Source organism: Strigops habroptila, chromosome 10 (genome assembly GCF_004027225.2).
Source record: "Strigops habroptila isolate Jane chromosome 10, bStrHab1.2.pri, whole genome shotgun sequence".
NCBI classification, from domain to species: domain Eukaryota; kingdom Metazoa; phylum Chordata; class Aves; order Psittaciformes; family Psittacidae; genus Strigops; species Strigops habroptila.
The window spans coordinates 30,447,066-30,471,287 of record NC_046359.1 but is presented as its reverse complement, the minus strand read 5'-3'; the positions used below and the strand labels follow the sequence as shown (position 1 = coordinate 30,471,287).

The following is a 24,222-nucleotide window of genomic DNA, read 5'->3' as shown; positions in this document are numbered from 1 at the left end:
CTGCATGCCGGGTGCAGGATGAGCACTGACAAGCACCGGGTTTCCACTCAACACAGCAAAATAGCCAAAGTAAGCTTTGTCACTGCAGCCACAGGGAGCCCAGGCAGAGAGACACCAGCTACAGAGGAACAGAAGCAAGAGTGCAAAAGCTGCTGTAGCAGCTCACTCACCACCAATGTTTGTAGGCTGGTAATTTTGCACAACCATCACCATTTCTACCCCAGAAGATGGTTACATCTTCAAATCCTTCTAGCCATGACAAAGCAAGGCTAGGCTCTCTGCCATGAAAAACATGCTGTGCCTCTAGACTCAGCCAGAAGGCAGTTCCCTATCCAGAATTGTCTATTCCAAGCTGAAAAAAAAAATCATCTTTTCCTGCTTAAAGACAGACACTTATTGCTGAAATCAGTTTCTATAGCTTTAACTGGACACAGAGACAGCTGCTAAATCTAATTGTGTTAGGCTGGAAAACAGTCTCCATTTTACCAGTAAATTCTCAGTAAATTAATGAGGGCAGCTGCAGTAGCAAACACAAAGTGAGGAGATGGGCACCTGCCTTTCTGTCCAGCCCTTTCCATGTCTTGTCAGATACTTCCCAGACTGTTCCAAGAGCGGCATTGGAAGCTTTCCAGAAGCTTTAGCCGGAGGTAACAGGAGAAGTGGCTAATGAGGATGTTCAGTGTCCATCCCTGCATTACAACTGGGGTGCTGCTCATGTGGCACGCAAAGGGTGAAACAATCTTCCTCACTTCTTCATTGACAAGGCACCCTGTAGAGGGTGTGTTCCTGGCACTTCAAGTGATCCATGGCACCTGGAAACAAATTTCTTCTCATCTGCTCAGCTGTGGGACAGCTACATGCTCACTTTCTACACCATGCTGTCTCTCGTGTTCCCCACACACCCCCCATTTTCATTCCTTTTCTACCTGTGCATGCTCTGCATAAGACAAGGAGATTCGTGGCTGAACCACCCATATCATAGGTTGGAAAAGACTGTGAAGATCATCCAGCCCAACCGTTCCCCAGCACTGCCAAGGCCACCACTAACCCATGTCACTGAGGGCCTCGTCTACACAGTTTGTGAACACTTCCAGGGACGGTGACTCCACCACTGCCCTGGGCAGCCTGTTCCAATGCCTGACTGCCCTTTGGGGAAGGAATTGCTCCCAGTATCCAGTCTAAACCTCCCCTGGCACAGCTTGAGGCCATTTCCTCTTGTCCTGTCCCTTGTTCCTTGGGAGCAGAGACCAGCCACCTCCTGGCTCCATCCTCCTTTCACATACTTGTAGAGAGCAATAAGGTCCCCCCTGAGCCTTCTCTTCTCCAGACTAAACCCCCCAGTTCCCTCAGCCGTTCCTTATCAGACTTAACAGCTAACAATATCAATTAATGGTAATTAATTGTTCCCACTAATTGTTCCCTCTTTGCATCAGAGGAAAATTAGTGTAGAGCAGTGGGACCTCAGAGATATGCGGCTTATTGACATGCAAACACTACTTCAACTTTGAGTTGTTATGCAGCGGAAGTTTTCTGGTACTAACACGTTTCCTGTGAGCTACTGTTCAGAGCAAAGCAAAACAACAGTTTGGACCACAAGATGACTCATGCTGACCTCAGTCTCCTTTGGCAGACTAAAATAATCAGGACAGGCAGAAGCAAGCCCAAAGAACTGAGAAAGTCCCAGACCCTTTAGGGCATGGAAGGCCAGACACCTACAAGACAAAGCCAACCCATCGCACAGAGAAAGGTATTTCCTTTAATGAAAGTATGAATACAGACATCATTGAAGAAACTGGTTTTGGTCAAGGACAATAAATGTGTTTAAAGCATGATTACAAGAAAACAAATGAAAGGCTTAACATTAGGCTGTGCAACACACACCTCATCTCTAGAAAGATGGACTTCCCCCTTCTAAAACCTCACTGCTCCTCTCCCTGTCCTACCAGATCACCTTGCCATTTCCTGCCTCCAGTTAGGTGCACAGATTGTTTTTCCAGTACACAGTCCCACTGGAAAAGGCAGTGCTGCTCCGCTTAAATCCAGCAATAAGTTGTCCCTGTAAAATTAGGGCAAAATCTGGTGATTCTGCCTATTACTATGAGGTCAAAACACACAGCTCCATGAAACTAGGCAGACTGTCACCTGAGAAAGACAGAGGCAGGACTGCAAAGTTTGATGGAGTGACCCCAGCCACAGCGTGGCATGCTCCATAGCCTCCTCCAACCACTCCAAACCCCTCAGCCAGCTTAAACCAAATTTAGCAGTGGCAGAAGTCTCAAAGGCATCCATCACCTACAGGCTTCTCCATGACCTTCAGTAGCGTACTAGAGGACAGGAGACCTACTAGCAAATTCTTCTGAACAGCCCAAATATAAGGAGTGCTTCAATCAAAATGTGTCCATCATAAAATGAGTCCAGAAATAAACCACTTAATATATTAGTTGCAATTTTGAAAGAATACGAAAGGCAAAGGTTATTGTTCCCTGCTGTTCTGAGGTTGCTGGTCTAGAATGCAACTAGCACTTTCCAGAAGGCATCTAAGAGGCACTTTGTTCTTTTTTGTGGATTGTGCAGTTTGTGGGTTCCCACCTGGCACTTGACTCTTTGGAAGATCAGCATGGCAGCATGCTGATTATGGAAACAATAAGCATTAAGTCATAACTTCTGAGAGGAGAACCAACCTACCTCCAAACTGCGTCCCCATGTTTGTTGGAGCAGAAATCACACAGTCTGACAAATGACAATGAGCCCTCCAGCACACCTCTCAGCTTCAAACCTCTCTTGAGTACTTCAGGACTTGTTTCCCAATGCTTCAGAGCAAACATTGTCCTTTTTCACACTGACTTGAAGAAACAAAGGCACCTACACAAATCACCAACTGGCAACAAAGATCTCCCAGTTGTTGACCACCAGTTCTCATATGCAGAAGTGAACCATGATGGACAACATCAATGCAGTTGTCATCACCAATGAGGAAGAGTTACTTTAAAAGCCAAGTTAGTGATCTCAGTTTCTCGAGGCAGAATAAAACCATGTGGAACCAGACCCTTTCTATGCAACTGGTAATGCATTGAGGACATGCAGGGAGACCAGCAGCAGACTTAGTGGCTCAGTTTTGCAGCTGGAAGTGCTAGTGCTGGGTTGCCTAGTTGGGGCGCAATGAAAGGACACAGGGTCACCATCTCCGGCCAGTCCCAGGACATAGAGTGGTAGGAATGAATCCTTATAAGTAGAGCAGAATGAGGTATTAGAACAACTGGGTAAACACAAGAAAGAATTATCAGACTAGCCAGGTCCTTCTCATTTCCCTAATAGCATAGGTGAAACATCTACTGGAATACCCAGCATTGCTGAAAAGGCACCACAGTTGCAGTGAAATACAGCTACCTGGACTCAGGTATCACAGCCGAAGGAAAAATTGAAGTAGTGCATTCCAGGGCTTCTTTTAAAACATCAAAAGTATTGTATAAAAACATTTCCCTGTAGAGTAACTTTAAAATGGGAAACATGAACATCTGCCTCTTGCTTCAGCTAGTATTAAATCTCATCATAGCTAATGGGAACCACCAGTGGCTGCTCTACAACAGCCCTAAAAGCAACGAAAGGGAGTTCACTGACTGTGCAAACCTGTGGGTTACTCCTAGCTCTGTGCATCTCTGCACAGATACATTTCCCAGATACATTTCATACATTTCTCAGGGAGTGGAAAATCCTGTTCCCCTAGAAGGGGACAGAGGTTTTTTAAAAAAACAAGAAAACAGAAAAACAAAAAAACCCAAAACAAAACAAAAAAACCAAGAGAGAACTATGTCATTTGCCTTGTTTTCTGAGACCTTCCACGTTTCCAGAGGAGAGAGATTCCAGAGCTGCCTGTTACAAGGAGTTCTTCTCCTTGTATTTCTGGTAAGCATCCAATATCTCCTTGATAACATTTGGATCATCAAGTGTGGTGACATCTCCTATGTTGCTTGACTGTTCAGTGACTACTTTCCTCAGCAGCCTTCTCACTATCTTCCCTGATCGGGTTTTAGGAAGACGTTTCACCACCTGCAGAGAAGGGGAAGAACCTGGGTCCTGCTGGAAATCACAAGGAGGATGGGCTGAACTGTCCTAAGGCTGCCAGAGCTCTTGCCAAGCACAGTGCTTTCAACACTCTCTGTACATGCTATTTAAAGGGTCGTTCAGCACAAATGGAGCAGTCTTATGGTAGCTCTAAAACATGCTCTTGTAACAGCCCCACCAAAAAGCAGCTGTAATATTCCAGCCACCCTCTGCGTCACTGCTGATTCTCAGGGATGGAGGAGGAGCACGTGCAGACCACTGCACCCACCCTCCCCTACCTGGGGATCCCTCCAGCTACTTCTGGTTCTCTGCTTCTTCCTCCCACCAGAGAGGAACCACAGCAGCACTGCAGGCAGGAAGGTGAGGCTTGCTCAGTGTGACCATCTCCTGCTCCTGGTACCACAGTTAAAGTCTCCCACTTACCAGAATGTGGTCAGGCACAGCGTATTTTGCTATCTTAGAAGCCACTATAGTTTTGAGCTCTTCTTTGACACGCTCTATATTGTCTGTCTGCTCCTTTAGCACTATGAAAGCGAAGGCACCTGGAAGACAAACAAGCAGAAGCCACACAGCTCATATTAGATGCCAGCTGGTAAGACCAGGGATGCTCACTTGAATGCCAAGGCAGGTTTCAAATCACTCCTATGCACGATCTAGGGACTGCCAAGAAAATTATAGATCCTGTTTAAAAAAGGGAGTCAGACTCCAGCCTTCAAATGGTGGCCCAGCCTTGTCTTGGCATCTACAGACCAGACTGTGACAATGACAACTCAACATAAATGACCAAGGTGTCACTGTCATCAAAAGCTGGCCAACACCAATCAGCTATTCCCATTCCAGGACATAGAATCAACTAGGTTGGAAAAGACCTGTAAGATCATCAAGTCCAATCGTTCCCCCAGGACTGCCACCACTAAACCATGTCACTAAGGGACATCTCTGAGCACAATCATTTTAAAGGAAGCTCTGCCACATACATAAACAGCATGAGCGAAAACAGTGTAGGAAGTAATACCCGAGCCCAGCTTAGGAACATGCAATTATTTTCACTGCTGGCTTTGCCTCTTGGGGCTGCAATGCCAGGCATCCTAAGGATAACTGCTCTCCCATTCCCTAGATACCTCCTAACACACAGCTCAGGTTAGAAGCTGAAGAAAGCATCTGTAGGCGTCACATCAGGATGCTGCTTTTCACATACCTTCGCCCTTGATCTTGTGTGGATACCCAATCACAGCTGTCTCAGGGACCTCAGGGTGATCAGCCTTCACAAGAAGGAAAACAAAAATACACAGAGAGTAACAACTGCTTCAAGCTCTGCAGAGTTTGCTCTAGGAACAGAACACCTTTCCTTATCTCACCCTCCCCTCTGCAGATCCTACTGGAAGCACAACAGGACACCTGCATGCCGCCTTCCTACTGTGTGGTCAGCTGTGGTCATGATCATGGCCACATCTCTGGGATGGCTCTGCTTTTAAACACAAAAATAAGCACTCCTACACACACTGCTAAGCCCACTGCACACCAAGCTGCACTTGCACCAGCTAAAAACCTGCTTTCTTTTTCTCTGCCTATGCTCTTGTGCGTGCATGGCTTCGGTCCCAAGTGGTGACTGCCATGGATAAATCAGAAGCAAAACCAGTTCTGCATTGCTCTGTGCCACAGGGAGCTGTTGCCAGCACAGCAGAAGCAAAGCTGCCAACATCACAGTCCACATTTGACCAGTGTTTGTAAGTGCCCAAAGCACACCGGGAGGCAGAAACAATCAGGCTTCTTCACCTTCCCACAAGGGGGAACGGTTGTTTTGCCAGATGCATATTATTATGCTACATGAGAGTGATTTATTCTGTCACACTTCAGAGTTTAACTTAATATTCTCTGCAGCAAGGAGACAGTTTGGGTGTACAGACAGGAAAAAATCACAAATCTGAATCCCACACCAAAGACTGGATTATGCTATCTTAAATGAGATTAAAATATGAAAGAAAACATCATAGAGCAATCTAAGCATATAAATATATTTGTATATACACATACATAAACATACATAGAGTGGGAGAGGAACTGGATCCTACATCTACGATCAGAAACCCACAGAGACACAAAATGACAAAGTAGGATGCTGTGTGACACACAAACACAGCTTGGGTTTTATCGAGTGTTACATTTAAGTGCCATTTGCAGGCAAGGCACACAATACAGGAATAAATATTCAGGTCAAGCTTTGAAAATAAATGCTCTGAGGACTTTTTGTTTCCAATTCCCTGAGCTAATATTGTTTTCTCTCAAAATGACAGGCTGGCTTTGCAGCTGACATGAACTGAGATTACTTCATACACTGCTGAATTCTCAGCCATTACTCAGTTGAATTCTCAGCCATTACTCAGCTAGTTCAAACGAGCAAGAACCACATATGTGGGAACAAGAGGCTGGTTGTTAGCAGAGGGGAAGGAACAAACAGGAGAGCCAAGCCCTTATGGAGACTCCACCAGCATCCAAAATGACAACTGCAACAGCAGATCACCAAGAGGAAGCACAGCTCTGACAGTGTGACTGCAATGACTGCCCATGGCGTAACTCCGCTCTCACTTCCCTGGTCACTATTTCCTTAATATGGGAGCTGTTCCCTTTTGCTGTTCATGATGTATCAAGCTGTGTGTATGCAGGGGCAGGGGCTGGAATGCAAGAGAGCCTGTGCTTGTTTCGATTCATCAGCTTCTTTGAAAGGGCCACCTTGCCCCACAGATATGTCCTGTCAAGATACCTCCACCTGCTTGGAACTTACCATTGCATCTTCAATCTCGGCTGTCCCGAGCCTGTGTCCACTGATGTTGATGACATCATCCATGCGCCCTGTTATCTGGTAATAGCCTTTCTCGGTCCTGTAAGCACCATCCCCTGTGAAGTAGTAACCTACAGCAAAGACATGGTGGTGCTCAGCAGCAGGAACTGTGCCAGCCTGGCACTCTGGGCTCTGGCGCAGAACAGGCTGTGCTCTAGGATGGCGGGTAGCTTAGGTGGACTAGGCAGCTCGTGAGGCCTCCTAAGCCACACACACGATTTCCCACCTTCCCAGCCTTTGTCTGCTCTGCCTGGGCTGCGCTGGCTTCTAGTAAGCACATGAGCAGCATGAGCTCAGATCTCTGCCAAGATGGGCAAAATCAAATGGGGCACTTTGAGCTATGGAGACAGGCTGAGAGAGCTGGGCTTGTTCAGCCTGGAGAAGAGGAGGCTCCTTAAGGGGAGACCTTAGAGCAGCTGCCAGTGCCTAAAGGGGGCAACAAGAAAGCTGGAGAAGGGCTTTTGAAGGGCCTAATATTGGCATATCTGGGGAGAGAAGTGGCCCCAAAGAAAAGGTATTTGGATGTTAAAATTTGTGCAATAACTTTTCTAAGAAAGAAAAAGAAAAATCCCTTTTGACAGCTGGAAAGGTCAACACCAGCTCAGACTATCAGTGCAGGCTTGCAACACAGGACACACAGCCCCAGGGAACCCAAATCTGGCTGGCACAGAAACATCACAACGTGCTGCTGCAAATATTCAGTGTGCTTATAAGTGGAGTGCAAACTGCGTTCCCCTGGCACTCCCCTTACCTGGGTAGACTTTGAAATAGGCATCAACAAACCGCTGATGATCTCCATAGATTGTTCTCGCCATGCCGGGCCATGGCTGGGCAATGCAGAGTGCACCGGACACATCGTTGCCTTCTATAACCTTTCCCTGCAGGTTCAAGCACAGGAAGGATGATCAGGTGAACCAAACAGGATTCTATGAGGACTTCTGTGCCATCAGTCTGGCAAGAGCCACCCTGCTGCTCACAGGGCCACAGTGGAGAATATTAATCAACTCATGGAGCTACTATGCACTGTCTGTATTGTGCCTTCCTCACCCCTAGAGATTTGCAGACAGTTTGCACTGCTCTGTTGGCAATCCATATGGACATCTGAGGTATGCTCAATACATAAATTGTTCATCCATTCCACCATTTTAATGGAGGAGCAAACATCCTCCTGGATGCTGTTCCTCTGCCATCAGAAGAGTGATTAAGGCAGAAGCACATACCAGCTTCTTTTGGGCACCCAGCACAACCTCAACTCACCTTCTCATCCATCAGCACGGGCATGATCCCAAAGAAAGGTCTCATGGCCATAGCAGGAATGATCTCAGCTTGCTCCTCTGAAGGCCGTGGGGCAATGCAGATACCACCAGTTTCTGGAAGAATAATGAAAAACAAAATACATGGGGTCCATCCAATGCTGGATGAAAGCAAATGACAGCTCTTCTTAGTTAAAGAACAGATTAGTGAAGCCACCTCGCAAGAAAAAGCCACTGGGAATGAACTACGCAGCACCAAGTAGCACAGTCATCTGAAAGCAGCATGGACCTGCTAAACTAAGAGCTCTTTATGAGCAGGGACAGCACTCACCAGCCTCATTTCCTACTCCAGAGGTGACTTTACAGGAAACTATAAGCATGACAGGCTGAGAGAGCTGGGCTGGTTCAGCCTGGAGAAGAGAAGCCTCTGGGAACACCTCAGAGCAGCTTCCGGTGCCTAAAGGGACTGTAGAGGGCTGTAGAGGGACTTTTGACAAGGGCCTGTAGGGACAGGACAAGGGAGAATGGCTTTAAACTGACAGAGGGGAGATTTAGATGAGACATTAGGAAGAAGTTCTTCCCTCTGAGGGTGCTGAGGCGCTGGCACAGGGTGCCCAGAGAAGCTGTGGCTGCCCCATCCCTGGCAGTGTTCAAGGCCATGCTGGATGGGGCTTGGAGCAACCTGCTCTAGTGTGAGGTGTCCCTGCCCATGGCAGGGGGTTGGAACTGGATGAGCTTTAAGGTCCCTTCCAACCCAAACCAGTCTGGGATTCTATAGTTCATGTCAGGGGATTTATTTCCCAGTGCTGTTTTTACAGCTATCTCAGGTTACAATGTAAAGCATTCAGGAGTCTGAATTACTGTTATTACAGAGGATGAGATTAACCCACCACTTACAGGCAGGCCAAGCTCATCTTCTATTCAAAACTGAACCATTTAATTATCCTTTTTCATTCCTGGTGGGATGAACATTAAATCAGATTCCAACCTTAATCAGATCTTTTCTATTCTAAAACTAATTCACAAACACAAGAGAGAAACAGAAACATAGGAGCATAAGGCTTTTAAAAATACAGCTCTATAAATCACAGAGTCATAGAATCACAGACTGGTTTGGGTTGGAAGCACGTAAGGAGGTGAAGTCACAATGCAGAGGGAGCTGCATGGTGGCAAGAGGGATTTAAAAATTATTAGCATGGTAAAGACCAATTTTAAACTGGGCCAGCTTAGACAGGATGCACACAGCTGGGACGGGATGCACACAGCTGGGACATGCATGTTGCCAAAACAGAAGCACACTGGTTTTGGGGGCATCAAATTTCCAAGGCCAAAGCAACTACAAGACAGTACTTCACTCCTCAGAGAAGCTGCTCCCAGGCAGCCCCCCTGGGTGACAGCCCCTGTCCCATACCCCCTGATGCAGAGCCAGCAAAGCTTCCCCTCACTCCTTCGCAACCCACCAGCTCCCTTTGACTACACAGCTTAGTTTTCCACCTTCGTCTGACCATTCCCAGGGTGGGAAACAAAGTACACCTAACTGGGGATTGTGGCTTCATGGTGCTGTAAATGCATTTTCATGATAAGACCATATCAACATCAGTACATCTGGAGAAATAATTGAAAACAAGGTTTCCAATTCAAGCTGCCCACTCACAGCTTCGCCCTGAAATTCAATCTCTGTCTCCTGTTTCTAGAACCCATCGAGATTTCCCAGCATTCAACATATCAAAGAGCATTTATAGAGAAGAAAAAAAAAATTACTATTGCTTTTATATGTTTTTACATTGCTATTATGTGCTGAAACTCCCCAGAGACCTTCAAAAGCTGATCAAAAAGACAGTAGGGGTTTTTTGAGAGACTTGTTGGATCAAATTGAAATGTATTAATCTTTCTTTACCCACCAGCAACTGCCAACAGTCAGGACCCTCCATGTTTCCCAAGGATGCCTTTTACCTGTCTGCCACCACGTGTCCACAAGGGTACAGCGTCCTTCTCCCACCACATGGTAGAACCAGTGCCAAGCTTCGCTGTTGATGGGCTCTCCCACTAGACCAAAATAAAGAAAGAAGCAGCCTGAGGCAGTTCATTCTCCCTTTTGTTGTGCAAGCTGAATGCATGATCTTTAAGCACAATGCTTAAAGAAGCTTAAAGAAGATGCTCCGAGGGCTAGAACACCTCTGCTCTGGAGACAGGCTGAGAGAGCTGGGCTTGTTCAGCCTGGAGAAGAGAAGGTTCCTTAAGGGGAGAAGGGGCTTTGGACAAGGATCTGTAGGGACAGGACAAGGGGGAATGGCTTTAAACTGACAGACAAAGACATAGATGAGACATTAGGAAGAAGCCCTTCCCTGTGAGGGTGCTGAGGCGCTGGCACAGGGTGCCCAGAGAAGCTGTGGCTGCCCCATCCCTGGCAGTGTTCAAGGCCAGGCTGGACACAGGGGCTTGGAGCAACCTGCTCTAGTGGAAGGTGTCCCTGCCCGTGGCAGGGGGTTGGAACTGGATGAGCTTTAAGGTCCCTTCCAACCCAAACCAGTCTGGGATTCATTCTGTATGTTTACAGCATTTCCTCTGGGGTGTGCACAGGACTGCAATGCGCTCATGTAATTGAGGACTGATTTTTCCAAGAAAGTCCAAAAGGCAACCAACAAATACCACTGAAAGTAACTAATCAATGCAGGTCACGTATAACAACTTCTAGAATCCTAGATAATGCAGGAAAATGCTGCTTAGGTCACCTCTGTTAATAAAATTCAGTGATATCATTTACCACTGGATAAATCATTTTAGCAAAGAATGTGATCCTGCAAAATAAGCTAGGAAACAGGCAATCACACTAAGGTCAAACGGCTCCAACTTCAGCTTGTTTCTCCTTCTGCTGAGAAAATATCTGAAAAGCCAGATAGGAGCCTGCTTTATCCTCTATTTTAAACCACATCCCATGTCATCAGCCAAGCTCCTCTGATACCTAGCTTTTTTAGATGAAGATTTTATGCCCCCTACCTGATCCCAAGGTCTTCAAGGACGATCTGTCATACTTCTTCACCCACTCTTCTCCATAATTCAGCAGCAAGCGTATAGCCGTGGGTGCTCCATAAAACTGATTAATTTTCAATCTCTCCACCATTTCCCAGTAACGACCTGCAACAACACAAACAGGCTTCTCATGTGTCTAGCACTGATGTACCACTGCAATTGCTCAGCAGGAAGCTGAGCAGCCAAAGCTAAAGCTGTGACTACTGTGAGTACAGAGCAAAATCAATGTCAACTTGTCTTTTCTCTTTTCACCTGGATGCACAGATGTTCCTCAGTGTCCTAGACACATGTTCCAAAGAAATGGAGCTTACCTCCCCTGTGCAGGCAGGTCACATTGGACAGGTTTCTAAATCTCCTCTGTCACACCACCATGTCTAGCCAAACCTTTGCCCACCACTTCCTCACCTGGGTCAGGGTACACTGGAGTGCTTTCAAATAGGACAGAGGTGGCTCCATTGCAGAGTGGTCCATATACAACATAGCTATGTCCCGTGATCCAGCCAATGTCAGCCACACAGCCAAAAACATCGCCTTGCTGGTAGTCAAATACATACTGCAAAGATAAACGTAACGCCAGCTGACTTCCTGTTGGCAGGCACAAAGAGCTTAAAGGTGCTGGACTGGACATCCAAGTGGAAGCAAGAGAGCACACAGGGCAAGTGGAGCCAGGCACACAGGACACAGCAGCACAAGGGCTAGCCCAAGGTGAGGAAGCAAGTCAGAAGGGCAAGTACAAGGGCTTCCAGGCTCCTGATTGCTTTTGCAAACATAAAGGGAGCATGGCTGTACCAGCAGCTCCTCAGATTGAAGCAACAGAACTACAACCGAAGCCCAGAGCCCTGCATACCAAAGGTTTCCTACTCCAAGCAGTACACATGGGAGAGCTGACCCTGAACTGCAGGGAAGCTGCAGGCCTTGGAGGCTCAAACCCCTCACCGATATCAAGAGCTTGGTTGAGAGATGGAGAAACTTGCATGAGAAAGCTGGAGGAACTGAGAGGTGCCTGTGAAACATTTTCTGAGAAATATTCTTAGCTGCTCAGCCTGTCAGTGTATCACTTTCCAGATGCTGCCTGCTACCCTGCTCATCAAAATCAGGATAAAGATCTTGGAGAACACATTATCTTGTCTTGGTTATAGAAAACGCTTCCCATAAATGTAACTCCTCTCCCTTATGGTGAAGAGGTCCTGACTCATAAAGCAGAGTCAGCTTTACGTTTTAAATGAAAGAAAGTGGATCAGAACCAAAAGAAAACCCGATGAGTGTGTAAAGACCCATAGGCCATGCAAGTTGTCTCATCCCTCGGCCTAGGAGAGACAATTCTCACCTTATTTTGGCAAGTGCCTTTCTCTCTCAGGCTCTAAAGTCCCTATAAAGGGACTGCAGCTGCACACAGTGCCTCCCTGCACCTCTGCATTGGGGTGCAGGATCTACCTTCTGGACTAAGAGATGCCTTGGAGGTTAGGCTGTTACTAGCAAAGCTGACGTAACAAATAACCCTCAGGCAGAGAAGGCTGGCACTCGCACATTCAGATGTTCTAAAAACTCCACCGTGTCAGTCTAAAGAAAGCAAACCTCTGCCTGAGGTGCGGGTGATGAGAAACAGGGTGATACCACCACAGCCAGATGGAAATCTTTCACCACAGCTCTCTCCACATTTCACTGTTACCTTTTCATACACAGAGCTCAGAACAGAAGCTTCAAGCAGCAATGCCTTTACTTTTTCCTGTGAGAAAGGGGGTTAAAACATTTAGCGCAGATCACACAGAATAGCAGTGCAAAGGTGCAGCCACAGAGCATGAATGTAACTTTTGATTCAGACAAGTGCTACGCAAAGAGGTTGTTTTAAGTCCATATCCTTTCTGAAATAAAAAAGGTCAGAATCCCGCTGCAAAATACTACAGTAATATCCACAGTACCAATGCCAGTAAGATACTTACCTGCATCTCCTCACCTGCGTCACTTTAACGCCTGCTGGCTGGCAACACTAGCACATTTTAAATGCAAAAGTAGCAGCACTGCAGTTTCCTTCCTTTCATAACTCAAGCTCTTGTTTGCAGAGCATGACATTCCCCAGGAACAAATCCTGAAGATTAATTACGCATTTTCAGCCATTCTTCAGTTTGTTGAGACCCAATAAGCCAGCTGGGCAGCGAACACAAAATACGCCCCCCCTCAGCAGTCCAAGGCCCTCTCATTAGTACTGTCAGAAAATAAATGGAAATAAATAAATCCACCTTTCCTGGAGGGTGCAGCTGACGTACCTTGTGCGTGAGAGCAGCATACAGCAGGTATCCAGCCTGGGTGTGAACAATTCCTTTGGGTTTCCCAGTGCTGCCTGAGGTATACAGCATGAAAAGCATGTCTTCACTGTCCATGCTCTCTGGAGCGCATACAGAAGCTGCCTTGGCCATTTCCTAAGGGAAAGAGAGGTGGCAATAACAGAAAGACTTTGCTTGAGCAAGTCCAGAGGAGGCCACGGAGACATTCCGAGGGCTGGAGCAGCTCTGCTCTGGAGACAGGCTGAGAGAGCTGGGCTGATTCAGCCTGGAGAAGAGAAGGCTCCTTAAGGGGACACCTTAGAGCAGCTTCCAGTGCCTAAAGGGGTTGACAAGAAACCTGGAAAGGGGCTTTTGACAGGGCTTTGAGCAACCTAGCCTAGTGGAAGGTGTCCCATTGCTTACAGATGAAGTACTGATTGGCTCCATATAGAATCATGGAATCACAGAGGGTTTGGTTTGGAAGGGACCTTAAAGCCCATCCAGTTCCAACCCCCTGCCACAGGCAGGGACACCTTCCACTAGAGCAGGTTGCTCCAAGTCCCGTGCAACCTGGCCTTGAACACTGCCAGGGATGGGGCAGCCACAGCTTCTCTGGGCACCCTGTGCCAGTGCCTCACCTCCCTCACGGGGAAGGGCTTCTTCCTAATGTCTCATCTAAATCTCCCCTCTGTCAGTTTAAAGCCATTCCCCCTTGTCCTGTCCCTACAGGCCCTTGTCAAAAGCCTCTCTCCAGATTTGTTGTAGGCCCCTTTAGGCACTGGAAGCTGCTCTAAAGTGTCCCCAGAGCCTTCTCTTCTCCAAGAAGAACACAACCTCAATTCTCCAACCTCAATGAGGTTGAACATTTTTCTTACCCATGTACAAACTTGGAATAATCACCTTGTGTTCCAGATGCTCAACATATGACTGTAATACAAGAAGCTGGCTTGCTTCTCTCAGCTATGTCCTGTCCTAGATGAATTCCTGCAAGGGTTACAAGGTGGCTCTTTGAAGGAACTTCTAGGTACTGCCTTGTTACAAGTATACACTGTAAACATGCTGCATTAACAAGTGAGAACACTACCAAGGGCAGGCCCACTTGTTTAAAAGTGTCTGACAAATAAAGCTTAATGAAAAACAAAGAGTTGATACGGTCAGATCTAATTCTTAGCCTCTGAGTTATAGCACTCCTGCTCATCTCAGGTATTGTGACATTTCAGCACAGCCAATTTGGGCTGACTTGCCAGTTTTTGAAACTAAGATAGAGTTCTCTTATGCTCCATTACAGCATAAGCTTAAACGTTGAAGTAAGCTATTGCACAAGAGCTGGAAAGCACCACTGTTCTGAAGATCAGTAACAGCAGAATTAAGAGCATTAATGGTTTAATTCTTGCTATGTTTCAGGCCCTACAACTAACGGTGGGCTGAGCTCAGCTCCTGGATCACCAAAGTGCCTCAGATTGCTTGCAGCCTAAGGAAAACCATTGGAATATGCTTTGTGGAGTAAGTACTAACACAAATTCTGAATAAAACCTGCCTTCTCCAGTGTTTATCTTACCCTAGTAGCTTCTCCTATCTCATGTGACCAGCACATGGACTCCTGCTACGTATCTGGCCTGCGCATGGGTGTTTCCAGGCATCATTACAATGAGCAGTTTCTGTTTATTGCTGCCAGAAAACTGATAAGACTACTTCTGCGTTAGGCTGCTGTCCCATACGTACCAGCTAAACACATTACAATGATTGCTGTTTTCTCCCCCAGGACGCACAGGTTCTAAATATTCCCAAGCCATGATTGTCCTCCCATCACAGGGTAACCACCACACATCCACAGGCTATCTTAAGCCTCTCCAGGAGCTTGATTATTTCTGCACTGCCTTTCAACAGTGCATATGACAACCCCTAACAGAGTGTCTGAACACAATATAATAGCAGCAGCAATTGTATCAGTGCACTCTGGGTCTCAGGAAATACTCCTTCCTTAAATCTCAGCAGTGTTTGCAAGACTACTCAAATGGAGCAGCACACCTCATCCCCACATTGAGATGAATCGGGCATAGACTGAGCTGCTTCAACTCACAATCCTAGAAGACTGTAGATACAGGCAATCCATTAGAGGATGGAGATCCCAGTGCCGTAAGGGGCAGAACGGAGGTCCAAAAGGCACAGATGGAGAGAAAGATGATCTAGCCAACACTAAAGACCTAAAAGGAGTTACCCAGAGTGCCAGGGGGTATCTGCAGAGTGAGGTGACTGCAGGGATGTGCAGATGCTGCCACTGCAACACAGGTGTGTCCACTAGCCCATCAGGGTACTGCGGCAGCATGGGAAGCACACCACAACCTGAAAACCTGCTCCAGAGGCAGCATAAGGGCCACTCATCACTGGTAGGTCTGGTGTGGATACACTGTCTGGTTCTTGCTATTATTAGTGCACCATATTTCTGTCCCCAAGCACAGTAAACAACACATACTTCAAGAAACATCTGGAGAAACAGGCAAGGTTTACCAACACACCTCGTCAAGTGGAATATCATGGTCACCCATCTGGACTTTGTTATCTGTCCTCTGAGCCACAAAGACATGTTTGATGTTTGGACAGTTCTTCACAGCTTCATCCACAGTCGTCTTCAGCTCTATGGTCCGTCCTCCCCTGACGCCCTGGTTGTAGGTGATAACTGCTTTGCATCCAGCTAAAAAGAGAAAGAATTAGCAGACACACAAGCCCGTCTACCAGGCTCGTATGCGCACCCAGCTGTCATTACTTTTGGGGATGATGTATAGGACAACATGTGTGACAAGCACTCAGAAATTTTATCTGTTAAAACCAGTCAGTCACTGACAAAAACACTTTAAAACCTGAGACTCACAAGGATTACGAACAGCTGGAATGTCCATAGTTATCTAGTTCATCTCTCCTAGCCCAAGGCAGGGTCCACTCCAGCTATAACACTTCTGATAGCTGTCAGACCAATCTTCCTAACACTCCAATGGTAACTGTTATACTCTCTCCCCACCAGTCCACTCCAATGCAGACATGCGGAACAGTTTCTTCTCAATTACCTCTGTTACAGTGAATACTGACTGTTACTTTAGCCTAATTGCTCACACACTGCAACCAGGGCGAGACTGCCTATGATCTTAGTGAACAAGTACCTTTGCCCCTTTTTCATCCTCTCTCTGGGGCTCCAGAGACCTGCTGTAGTGAGTCCAGAGGAGGCCATGGAAATGTTCTGAGGGCTGGAGCAGCTCTGCTCTGGAGACAGGCTGAGAGAGCTGGGCTGGTTCAGCCTGGAGAAGAGAAGGCTGCTTAAGGGGACACCTTAGAGCAGCTGTCAGTGCCTAAAGAGGCTACAAGAAACCTGGAGAAGGGCTTTTGACAGGGGCCTCAGGGACAGGACAAGGGGGAATGGCTTTAACCTGACAGACGGGAGATTTAGATGAGACATTAGGAAGAAGCTCTTCCCTCTGAGGGTGCTGAGGTGCTGGCACAGGGTGCCCAGAGAAGCTGTGGCTGCCCCATCCCTGGCAGTGTTCAAGGCCAGGCTGGACACAGGGGCTTGGAGCAACCTGCTCTAGTGGAAGGTGTCCCTGCCCATGGCAGGGGGTTGGAACTGGATGAGCTTTTAGGTCCCTTCCAACCAAAACCAGCCTGTGATTCTATGATAAATGTCCGTTGCAAACGGAAGTGAACAGCACCAAACTCAGTAGCTTCTCAGAGACATTTCCCTGCTCAGAGATACCTGTAGCCTTCCAAAACTCACATGGATCTTGAGGGGAAACCTCCTGGACACAGCAGCACTCTTGCAGAGCACTTCCTATTGAATCATACTACATTATTGCAGAGGTGTGGCTGCAGAGAAACAGCTTTTTAGCCCATTGCCTCCAAACAAGAGGCCTGAAGTGAGGGAGAACTAAAACATGTACTTGCTCTCTATACCCTACCTCTACCAAAACAGGGGAAAAAAGCACGAAAATTGTTGTAAGACTTATTCCCTCACACTACCCATAAAGAAACTGATGCGACTGCTAGAACATGAGCCACTTGCTATTTTGTTCTTCTGCTGGTATTTTTAGTATTGCTTTTTACCTAATCACCCTGCAAGTGCTTTGGGCTAAGAACAGCTCTGCCTGTAGATACAAAGGCTAACAGAGCAGGGGCAGGCTGCCAACACTTCCAGTGCTACACATAAATCATAGTGCCAGTTGAGGCTGCGGAATTAGCACTGTGCGGGAATATCAAAGGAACACTGCAATTGCACTGTGAAAGAACAAATCAAGCCCCATTCCTAAGCTCTGGTTTTCCCTCCAGCTTCGCTGCTGTCTGGCAGTAACCCAGCACAGACTGAATTTTAAGCAACTTAGAAAGTATTTTAAGGCCAGAGGATGCTGCCGCTGCCACTAAGGAAAAGGCTTTGCAAGGGAAGGTGTACTGTCCCACCAGCTGAGAATGAACCTCTTCTCTTTCTGCCAAGAAAACATGGAACTGGGATACGTCCTGGAGCACTGTCCAGTGGGGTTTGCTCCCGGGTCTGCATCTACTTACAGTCCACGATCCTCCCGGCCAAGGAATCTGCACTGAATCCAGCGAAGACCACGGTGTGGATGGCACCAATCCTGGCACAAGCCAGCATGGCTGCCACTGCCAAGGGGGACACGGACATATAGATGGCCACCCTGTCCCCTTTCTGTATGCCATATTTCTTCAGGGTGTTGGCAAGACGGCAGGTCAGGTCCAGGAGTTCCCTGTGGCATGGAAGCAATGCTGTCATGTTAATGCACAACCTGGTTTCTGCCACAGAGCAATAAAAGGATGAACTTGAACTGAGTGAGGGTCACAATCCCTTCTGGATCCTGTCATCTCAGCAGTATAGGGCACGTCAGCTTTGGCATCTTAAAGAAGGGTGAGAGCCAGGCTGCTTATGCCACTAGGAAGAGAAGAAAAGCAGGGCAGAGTCACACTTGCTGCAGAAGTAACAAGCCAGGCTCTGGTGTGGATAAAGCAGCCAGCGAGCCAGTAGCTGTCCTACTGCCTCCAGAAGTCAGTGTCCACTTAGCCATCCTTGACGACTTTCTCACCTATAAGGGTCAGTCAAAAGCTACTAGGAACTAATGTGAGATAAACACAATATGAAATGGAAGCATTGTTTTACAACTGGTAGCTTCTCTTTAAAGTGCAAGGGTAAAAAACACATTTCACAGAGTGGTTTGGGGTTGGAACGCACCTTAAAGCTCATCTAGTTCCAAGCTCCTGCCATGGGTAGGGACACCTTCCACTAGAGCAGGTTGCTCCAAGCCCCTGTGTCCAACCTGGCCTTGAACACTGCCAGGGATGGGGCAGCCACAGCTTCTCTGGGCAACCTGTGCCAGCACCTCAGCACCCTCACAGGGAAGAATTTCTTCCTAATGTCTCATCTAAATCTCCCCTCTGTCAGGTTAAAACCATTCCCCCTTGTCCTGTCCCTACAGGCCCTTGTCAAAAGCCCCTCTACAGATTTCTTGTAGCCCCTTTAGGCTCTAAGGTCTCCTCAGAGCCTTCTCTTCTCTCTCAGCCTGCCTCCAGAGCAGAGCTGCTCCAGCCCTCAGAGCATCTCCGTGGCCTCCTCTGGACTTGCTCCAACAGCTCCACGTCCCTCTTGTGTTGTTGCCCCAGAGCTGGACACAGGACTGCGGGGGGGGGGTCTCCCCAGAGCAGAGCAGAGGGGGAGAATCCCCTCCCTCGACCTGCTGGTCACGCTCTGGGGATGCAGCCCAGGACACTGTTTGGAACAACAACTGTAAAATCCATCACCAACACACAGGGTTTCTCTGACGTACTTCAGGGATGCCTGGCAGAAACATTTTCCCCAGAAGCCTGATGCTAATCTTTTCCCGCAGCGAGACAGCCTGCAGCTTTCTAAACACAGGAAGCCAGTTCCTTGTACATCAAAAATCAGAAAGCAGCCTATTGCAAAGTGTTTCTAGACTTTTTCCTAATACCTTCAATGTTATATATGAGCTCTGGCAGTGCCTGCTTAGGAGGCTCAGCACAAGCCAAGGTCTCTGATGTCTCTGCTGGGTTGAGTATTTCTGGCAGCGACCAGTTTATTTCCTGGAACCATTGTTTGGATCAGGCTGAAATGATTTGAAAATTCAGGTCAGATGTCCCAAACAGGTTAGTGGAGGAAAAAACAAAACAACAAAAAACCCCAAACCAAACAGATCTGGGCATCTCTCAGCCCAACACCCTCCCATCTCACCTCCTAGCTCTACATGAATTACTGTGAGTAGCAGAGTTCAAAGGCTGCCTCTGCACCTTGTGATCCCAGAGTTATGGGCACTGCCTTTGAGATGTTTGACTGAGAATAGCTGAAAAATATAAATCTCAACATAAGGTTTTTTGGTTGTAGGTCATCCAGTCTTCCTGCAGACATCCTAAACCCAAGACAAGGAAAACCTTCTGTGCCCTTTTTCAGGCGAGAAGGTGAAAAGTCCCTGAGCTGCCTCGGATGGAGAAAGCTGAAAGCCTGAGCAAGATTTAGTTGCAACTTCAGCTTAGAACGCCAGCCTTAGGAAAGAAGGAAAAGAGTTTGCTGCCAATGAAAAACACCTTCTGCATTGCACAGCCCAGTAAGAACCCACATGGCTCCTGGCTGAGGTCTTCACTGTGATCTCTAACACAGTTACAATGACTTCCTCTCAGGCTGAGGAACCACCACCCCTTGGCTTGTCAAAGGCTTAGCTGTGATGTGGCTAACAAAGATGTCGAACTGCTTCTCTCCCGCGCACCTAAGAACCCTACAAGTAGCTACTTAAGACCCTAATTTCTGGCCCTTCAGCTTCTGCTTTCCTCTTTGTATTTTGAACATTCCCTCTGCCTGCATCAGAGGGAGATCCTTTGTAAATTAAAACCCTTCCATTGAGACCCAGCCTGCAGCCCTTTCCAAAACCAGGTTAGCTAACGTGTTCTGCTGCCCACTTCTCTGCACAGCTTCAGCCACCAACTCCTGTTTATACAAGGCACTTGATAATACAGTTCCCTTTAAAACCCAGGCTCAGCAAGGCTTTGGGGAATTCCTCTGGAAGATTTCAAAGCTCCTGGGCCCTGACAACACCCATGGAGCAGGACAAAGCACTCCCAGCTGGGCTGGATCCTTCTGCCAATAAATTCAGCTGGCTGCTCACTGCAGCACACTCCTGGGGCTTAACTGCTGCTTCACCACTGCCTACCAAGGACTTTATGGTGGTTCAGCCTCTGGAGAGCCAGACCTCTTGATAACAGATTGGTATGATCTGTCCCCACTTGCTGACTGCAGTCACCAAGTCCCAGGAGAGCTGCAAGCCCTGTTTGCACAAAAGCAGTAAAAAAACCAAGTCTCCTGCCTTCCCATTGAGAAGTGGATATAACTGGAAACTTAGATGAACTTCTGCTTAATAAAAATGAAACCCAGAGGCAGGAGAAAGCACAAGTGGAGCTTTTTTCCCCCAAAGGCTGAGTTGCATCAGCCAGAGAGACAGGAGAAAACTCAGGAGTGAAAAAGATGATCACAACTGAGCTTGTGATGCAGCAATCACCATGCAAGCAAAACTGAAATGTTTCACTCACGGCTTTGTGTATCTTTGCCAATAAGGAGATGTCTAGAATTCTCTCCTAGTACAGAGCACTTGAACCCAGCTGCGTAACCACAATCCACCTTGCTGACAAGCAGGTATAGGGATGTAGGCTGACCTATGGCACAGCCACACTAGCCCTTCACCCGCTGTGAGGAGGCAGTTAGTGTGGGGCAGCAGAGGCAAACAGGGGCTCTTATTTGTCCCAGGGATGAGCAAACTGGGACAGCACTTTCCAATGGCACTGTCTTGCTAGTGCACAGAGGAGGTCCCACTGATCGAGGCTTTCCCCTTCCTCAGGGAGGAGGACGCCTGTTCCAGCCCTTTTCCTGCACAGCCCACTTCCTTTGCAGTGATGGGAATGGGGCCAGCACTCAGATGTTTTCTCCCCAGAGGAGAAGGGGGAGTGCCCATGCCAGCAGCCATGTCCTTCCTTGCGCCACCCAGGCCTTATCTATAAGGACAAACAGCTCACAGCAGCAAGCTTTGCAAAGGAGATAATGCAAAAAAATAGTCCCTTGTACCTCTCTGAACATAAGCCCTGGACACCTCCCAGCCCAGGTCCATAAGGCAGTGGCCAAAATAAAGTCTTTATCTTCCTAGCGCTTGACTTTAAATCTGTTGTCCCATAAATGGCACATCCAGATCCTAAGGAAAGGGGAACATCTTCTGTGCCACAGAAACCAGATTTTGGGTCCTCTAAAGAGTTAGATACCAAGACTTCCTATATCTCTTCTGCTTTCTAATCCAGCAGATCAAACATTTGGCTTCCTAAAACACACACTGAAGAACGTACAAGTCTGGGAAACCTTTAACTCTCACTAGAGAAACAGATGATGTAAATTGCATTTTGGCAGGCAGGCCTGTCTCCTGAGGGAGGGCACACAGCAGGGAGAAGAGAAATATCCTTGGAAACTGCCATATTCTAACAAACCCTACAACCTATAGCAGCAATTACAAGTCAGCATCACGCAGAGCAGCCTCAAGGTTGCTCTACACTGCACCGAGGATGGGGAAGAAAAACAAGATGATGCCAGATCTCAATTTGAGCCACAGCACTGGGGCTGCATGTCCAATGCTGTGAGTATCTTGAAGAAAGCAGAGTTTCACAGAGGTCTCTTCTCCCCATGCCACCCCCAGGCATCATGAAGCCTCATGAGAAGGTGCCATACCTGTAGGTGACATGCACTGCGGTGCCAGGCTCATCTCTCTCCCAGATCAAAGCCACTCTGTTGGGAGACTTTTTGACATGCTGATCCAAGCAATTTACTGTAAGAAAACAGAGGTTTAAACAAAGCCTGATCATATGCAAGGTGCTCTGTAAACTTAGCTCAGTCAAGCCTAACAGCAAGCTAGCCTAAGATGAAACACCACTTGTTAGCTAGCTAACCACACGCTTATTTATAACACCGGAAGTGAGAGCATTTGTAGCACTGGTAAAGCTCTCCTTTGCCATACCTGTAGTACGCAAACACTACAAACACTACACTTACTCGGTGTTCAGCTGCCTTAGAAATGGCCTCCTGATGACAGGCCTCAGCTGATTCAGCTCAGCTTAAGCTCCACTGGTTAAGCTGAAACCAGCCCAAACCTCTCCGCTGCTCCCAGCAGCACAAAGACAAGACACTCTTGATGGTTTGTGCTGCCCAGAGCAGCTCTGCACTATGTCAATCCGACAGGCTCCCTTCCTCAGCCTGCGTGTTTAGCACTGTCTCATTGGAATTTTCTAATTAAAGCTCAGGTGAAACATTTTAATTCCAGGGTATAACAGAAGAGCTGAACCTCAGCTAACTGAAAATATCTAAACTTTTAAGATCTAGGGTAAGCTCACAAACATCTACACATTACCAGACATCCGGGAAAGGTGAACATGGCTCAAGCTGTGTGCTACACCTCCTAAAACTTGAAGGTATAAAACTGCCTCCTGAGGGTGCATCTCTACCCCCAACAACTACATGAGAAGTTCAAGTGGACTTAGGGAGAGAGAGAAAAAACCTGCCTGCGTATCCAGCAGCAACTTGCCTGAAGGTTAGAGGTTAACCTTGAAAAGTCTTAACTCCAAGGCTAAACTATGCTCACTCGTTATAATCTTCCAACTTATTCTATTTCAACAGACAACTATTAAAAACCAGTCAGGCACATTGCTGTATAACTCACAGAAAAAAACCTTAAAAACAGGTGCTGAGTTTCAGATTGTGTTTCCTGGAAATGTAATACTGGTGGGGCAGGATTTTGTTGTTTTCCCCAGATAAGTTAAGTGCAATGAAAGCTGCCTGAGTTTAAGTCACCTGCAGCCTGGGAGTCAGCTGAGGCTGGTCTGTGGTCACAGTTGATTTACATAACCACACAAAGAGTGGGAATGAGCTCCTAAAGGCACAACGAGAGACAAACCCCTCAGAATTCCACATATTTCATTACAAGAACAATTATCAAACTCAAAAATGTGAAGAAGCTCCCTCCAGCTGTTTAAAGTCTTAATTTTTTCATATAAATTCCTGCAGCAATACTATGAAAATAAAGGAGATAAAGCCATTTCTTAGGCCACGTTAATACGAAGTTCATCGAGTTCCAACCTCCTGCCACGGGCAGGGACACCTTCCACTAGAGCAGGTTGCTCCAAGCCCCTGTGTCCAACCTGGCCTTGAACACTGCCAGGGATGGGGCAGCCACAGCTTCTCTGGGCAACCTGTGCCAGTGTGACTGCCGGGTCGTGGGGAGCTTCTGACTGACCGACACCCGAAACCCTTCTCCTCAGGGCTGCTCCATCCATTCCCCACCCAGCCCGTGTTCGTGCTGCGGACTGCCCCGACCCCGGCGCCGCGGACCCCCGGAGCCCATCGCCAGGGCCTTACCGGAGACGTTGAGGCGGCCGCCGAGGAACCAGCGCACGGCAGCGGGCGGTCCGGCCCCGCGGGCTGTGTGGAACGGGCGGTCCCAGCGCAGCGCGCCCCGCGCCACCTCCGCCCAGAACGCGGCGGGGTCCCGGGCCGCCCGCTCCTGCCAGACCCGGTACCCGCCGGGCGGCAGCGCGCCGAGACCGCCGCTGTCACCGCTACAGCAGCGCCGGGCGGCGACCGGGACATGGACCGGGACCTGTCCCGGCGGGAGCGGGCGGCGGAGGGCGCGCAGCACCCGCGCTCGGGCAGCCGCCAGCGCCATGGGCACGGCCCTGACCGCGGCCCCGGCAC

The 24,222-nt window shown here is 47.9% G+C and overlaps 1 protein-coding gene across 2 annotated transcripts in view; it reads right to left on the bottom strand.

Moving 5' to 3' along the window:
• The window catches only part of ACSS1 (acyl-CoA synthetase short chain family member 1), a 27,576-nt gene extending 3,354 nt beyond the window's left edge, over positions 1-24,222 (bottom strand). Inside the window, exons 1-14 of one of the 2 annotated variants that reach the window (XR_003993422.1) lie at positions 23,887-24,222; positions 22,207-22,303; positions 17,991-18,190; positions 15,962-16,137; positions 13,449-13,601; positions 11,590-11,737; positions 11,152-11,289; positions 10,108-10,200; positions 8,159-8,271; positions 7,653-7,779; positions 6,845-6,972; positions 5,261-5,324; positions 4,486-4,604; positions 3,819-4,047 (exon numbers count right to left, since the gene is read on the bottom strand). Coding sequence is in view for 1 of the 2 variants with exons in the window: in XM_030499118.1 (XP_030354978.1) it covers positions 3,874-4,047; positions 4,486-4,604; positions 5,261-5,324; positions 6,845-6,972; positions 7,653-7,779; positions 8,159-8,271; positions 10,108-10,200; positions 11,152-11,289; positions 11,590-11,737; positions 13,449-13,601; positions 15,962-16,137; positions 17,991-18,190; positions 22,207-22,303; positions 23,887-24,193 (2,037 nt within the window). In the remaining variant the exon portion in view is untranslated. Of the gene's footprint in view, positions 1-1,736; positions 4,048-4,485; positions 4,605-5,260; positions 5,325-6,844; positions 6,973-7,652; positions 7,780-8,158; positions 8,272-10,107; positions 10,201-11,151; positions 11,290-11,589; positions 11,738-13,448; positions 13,602-15,961; positions 16,138-17,990; positions 18,191-22,206; positions 22,304-23,886 lie in introns of those variants that run through there. The other variant, XM_030499118.1, reaches the window with a different exon arrangement.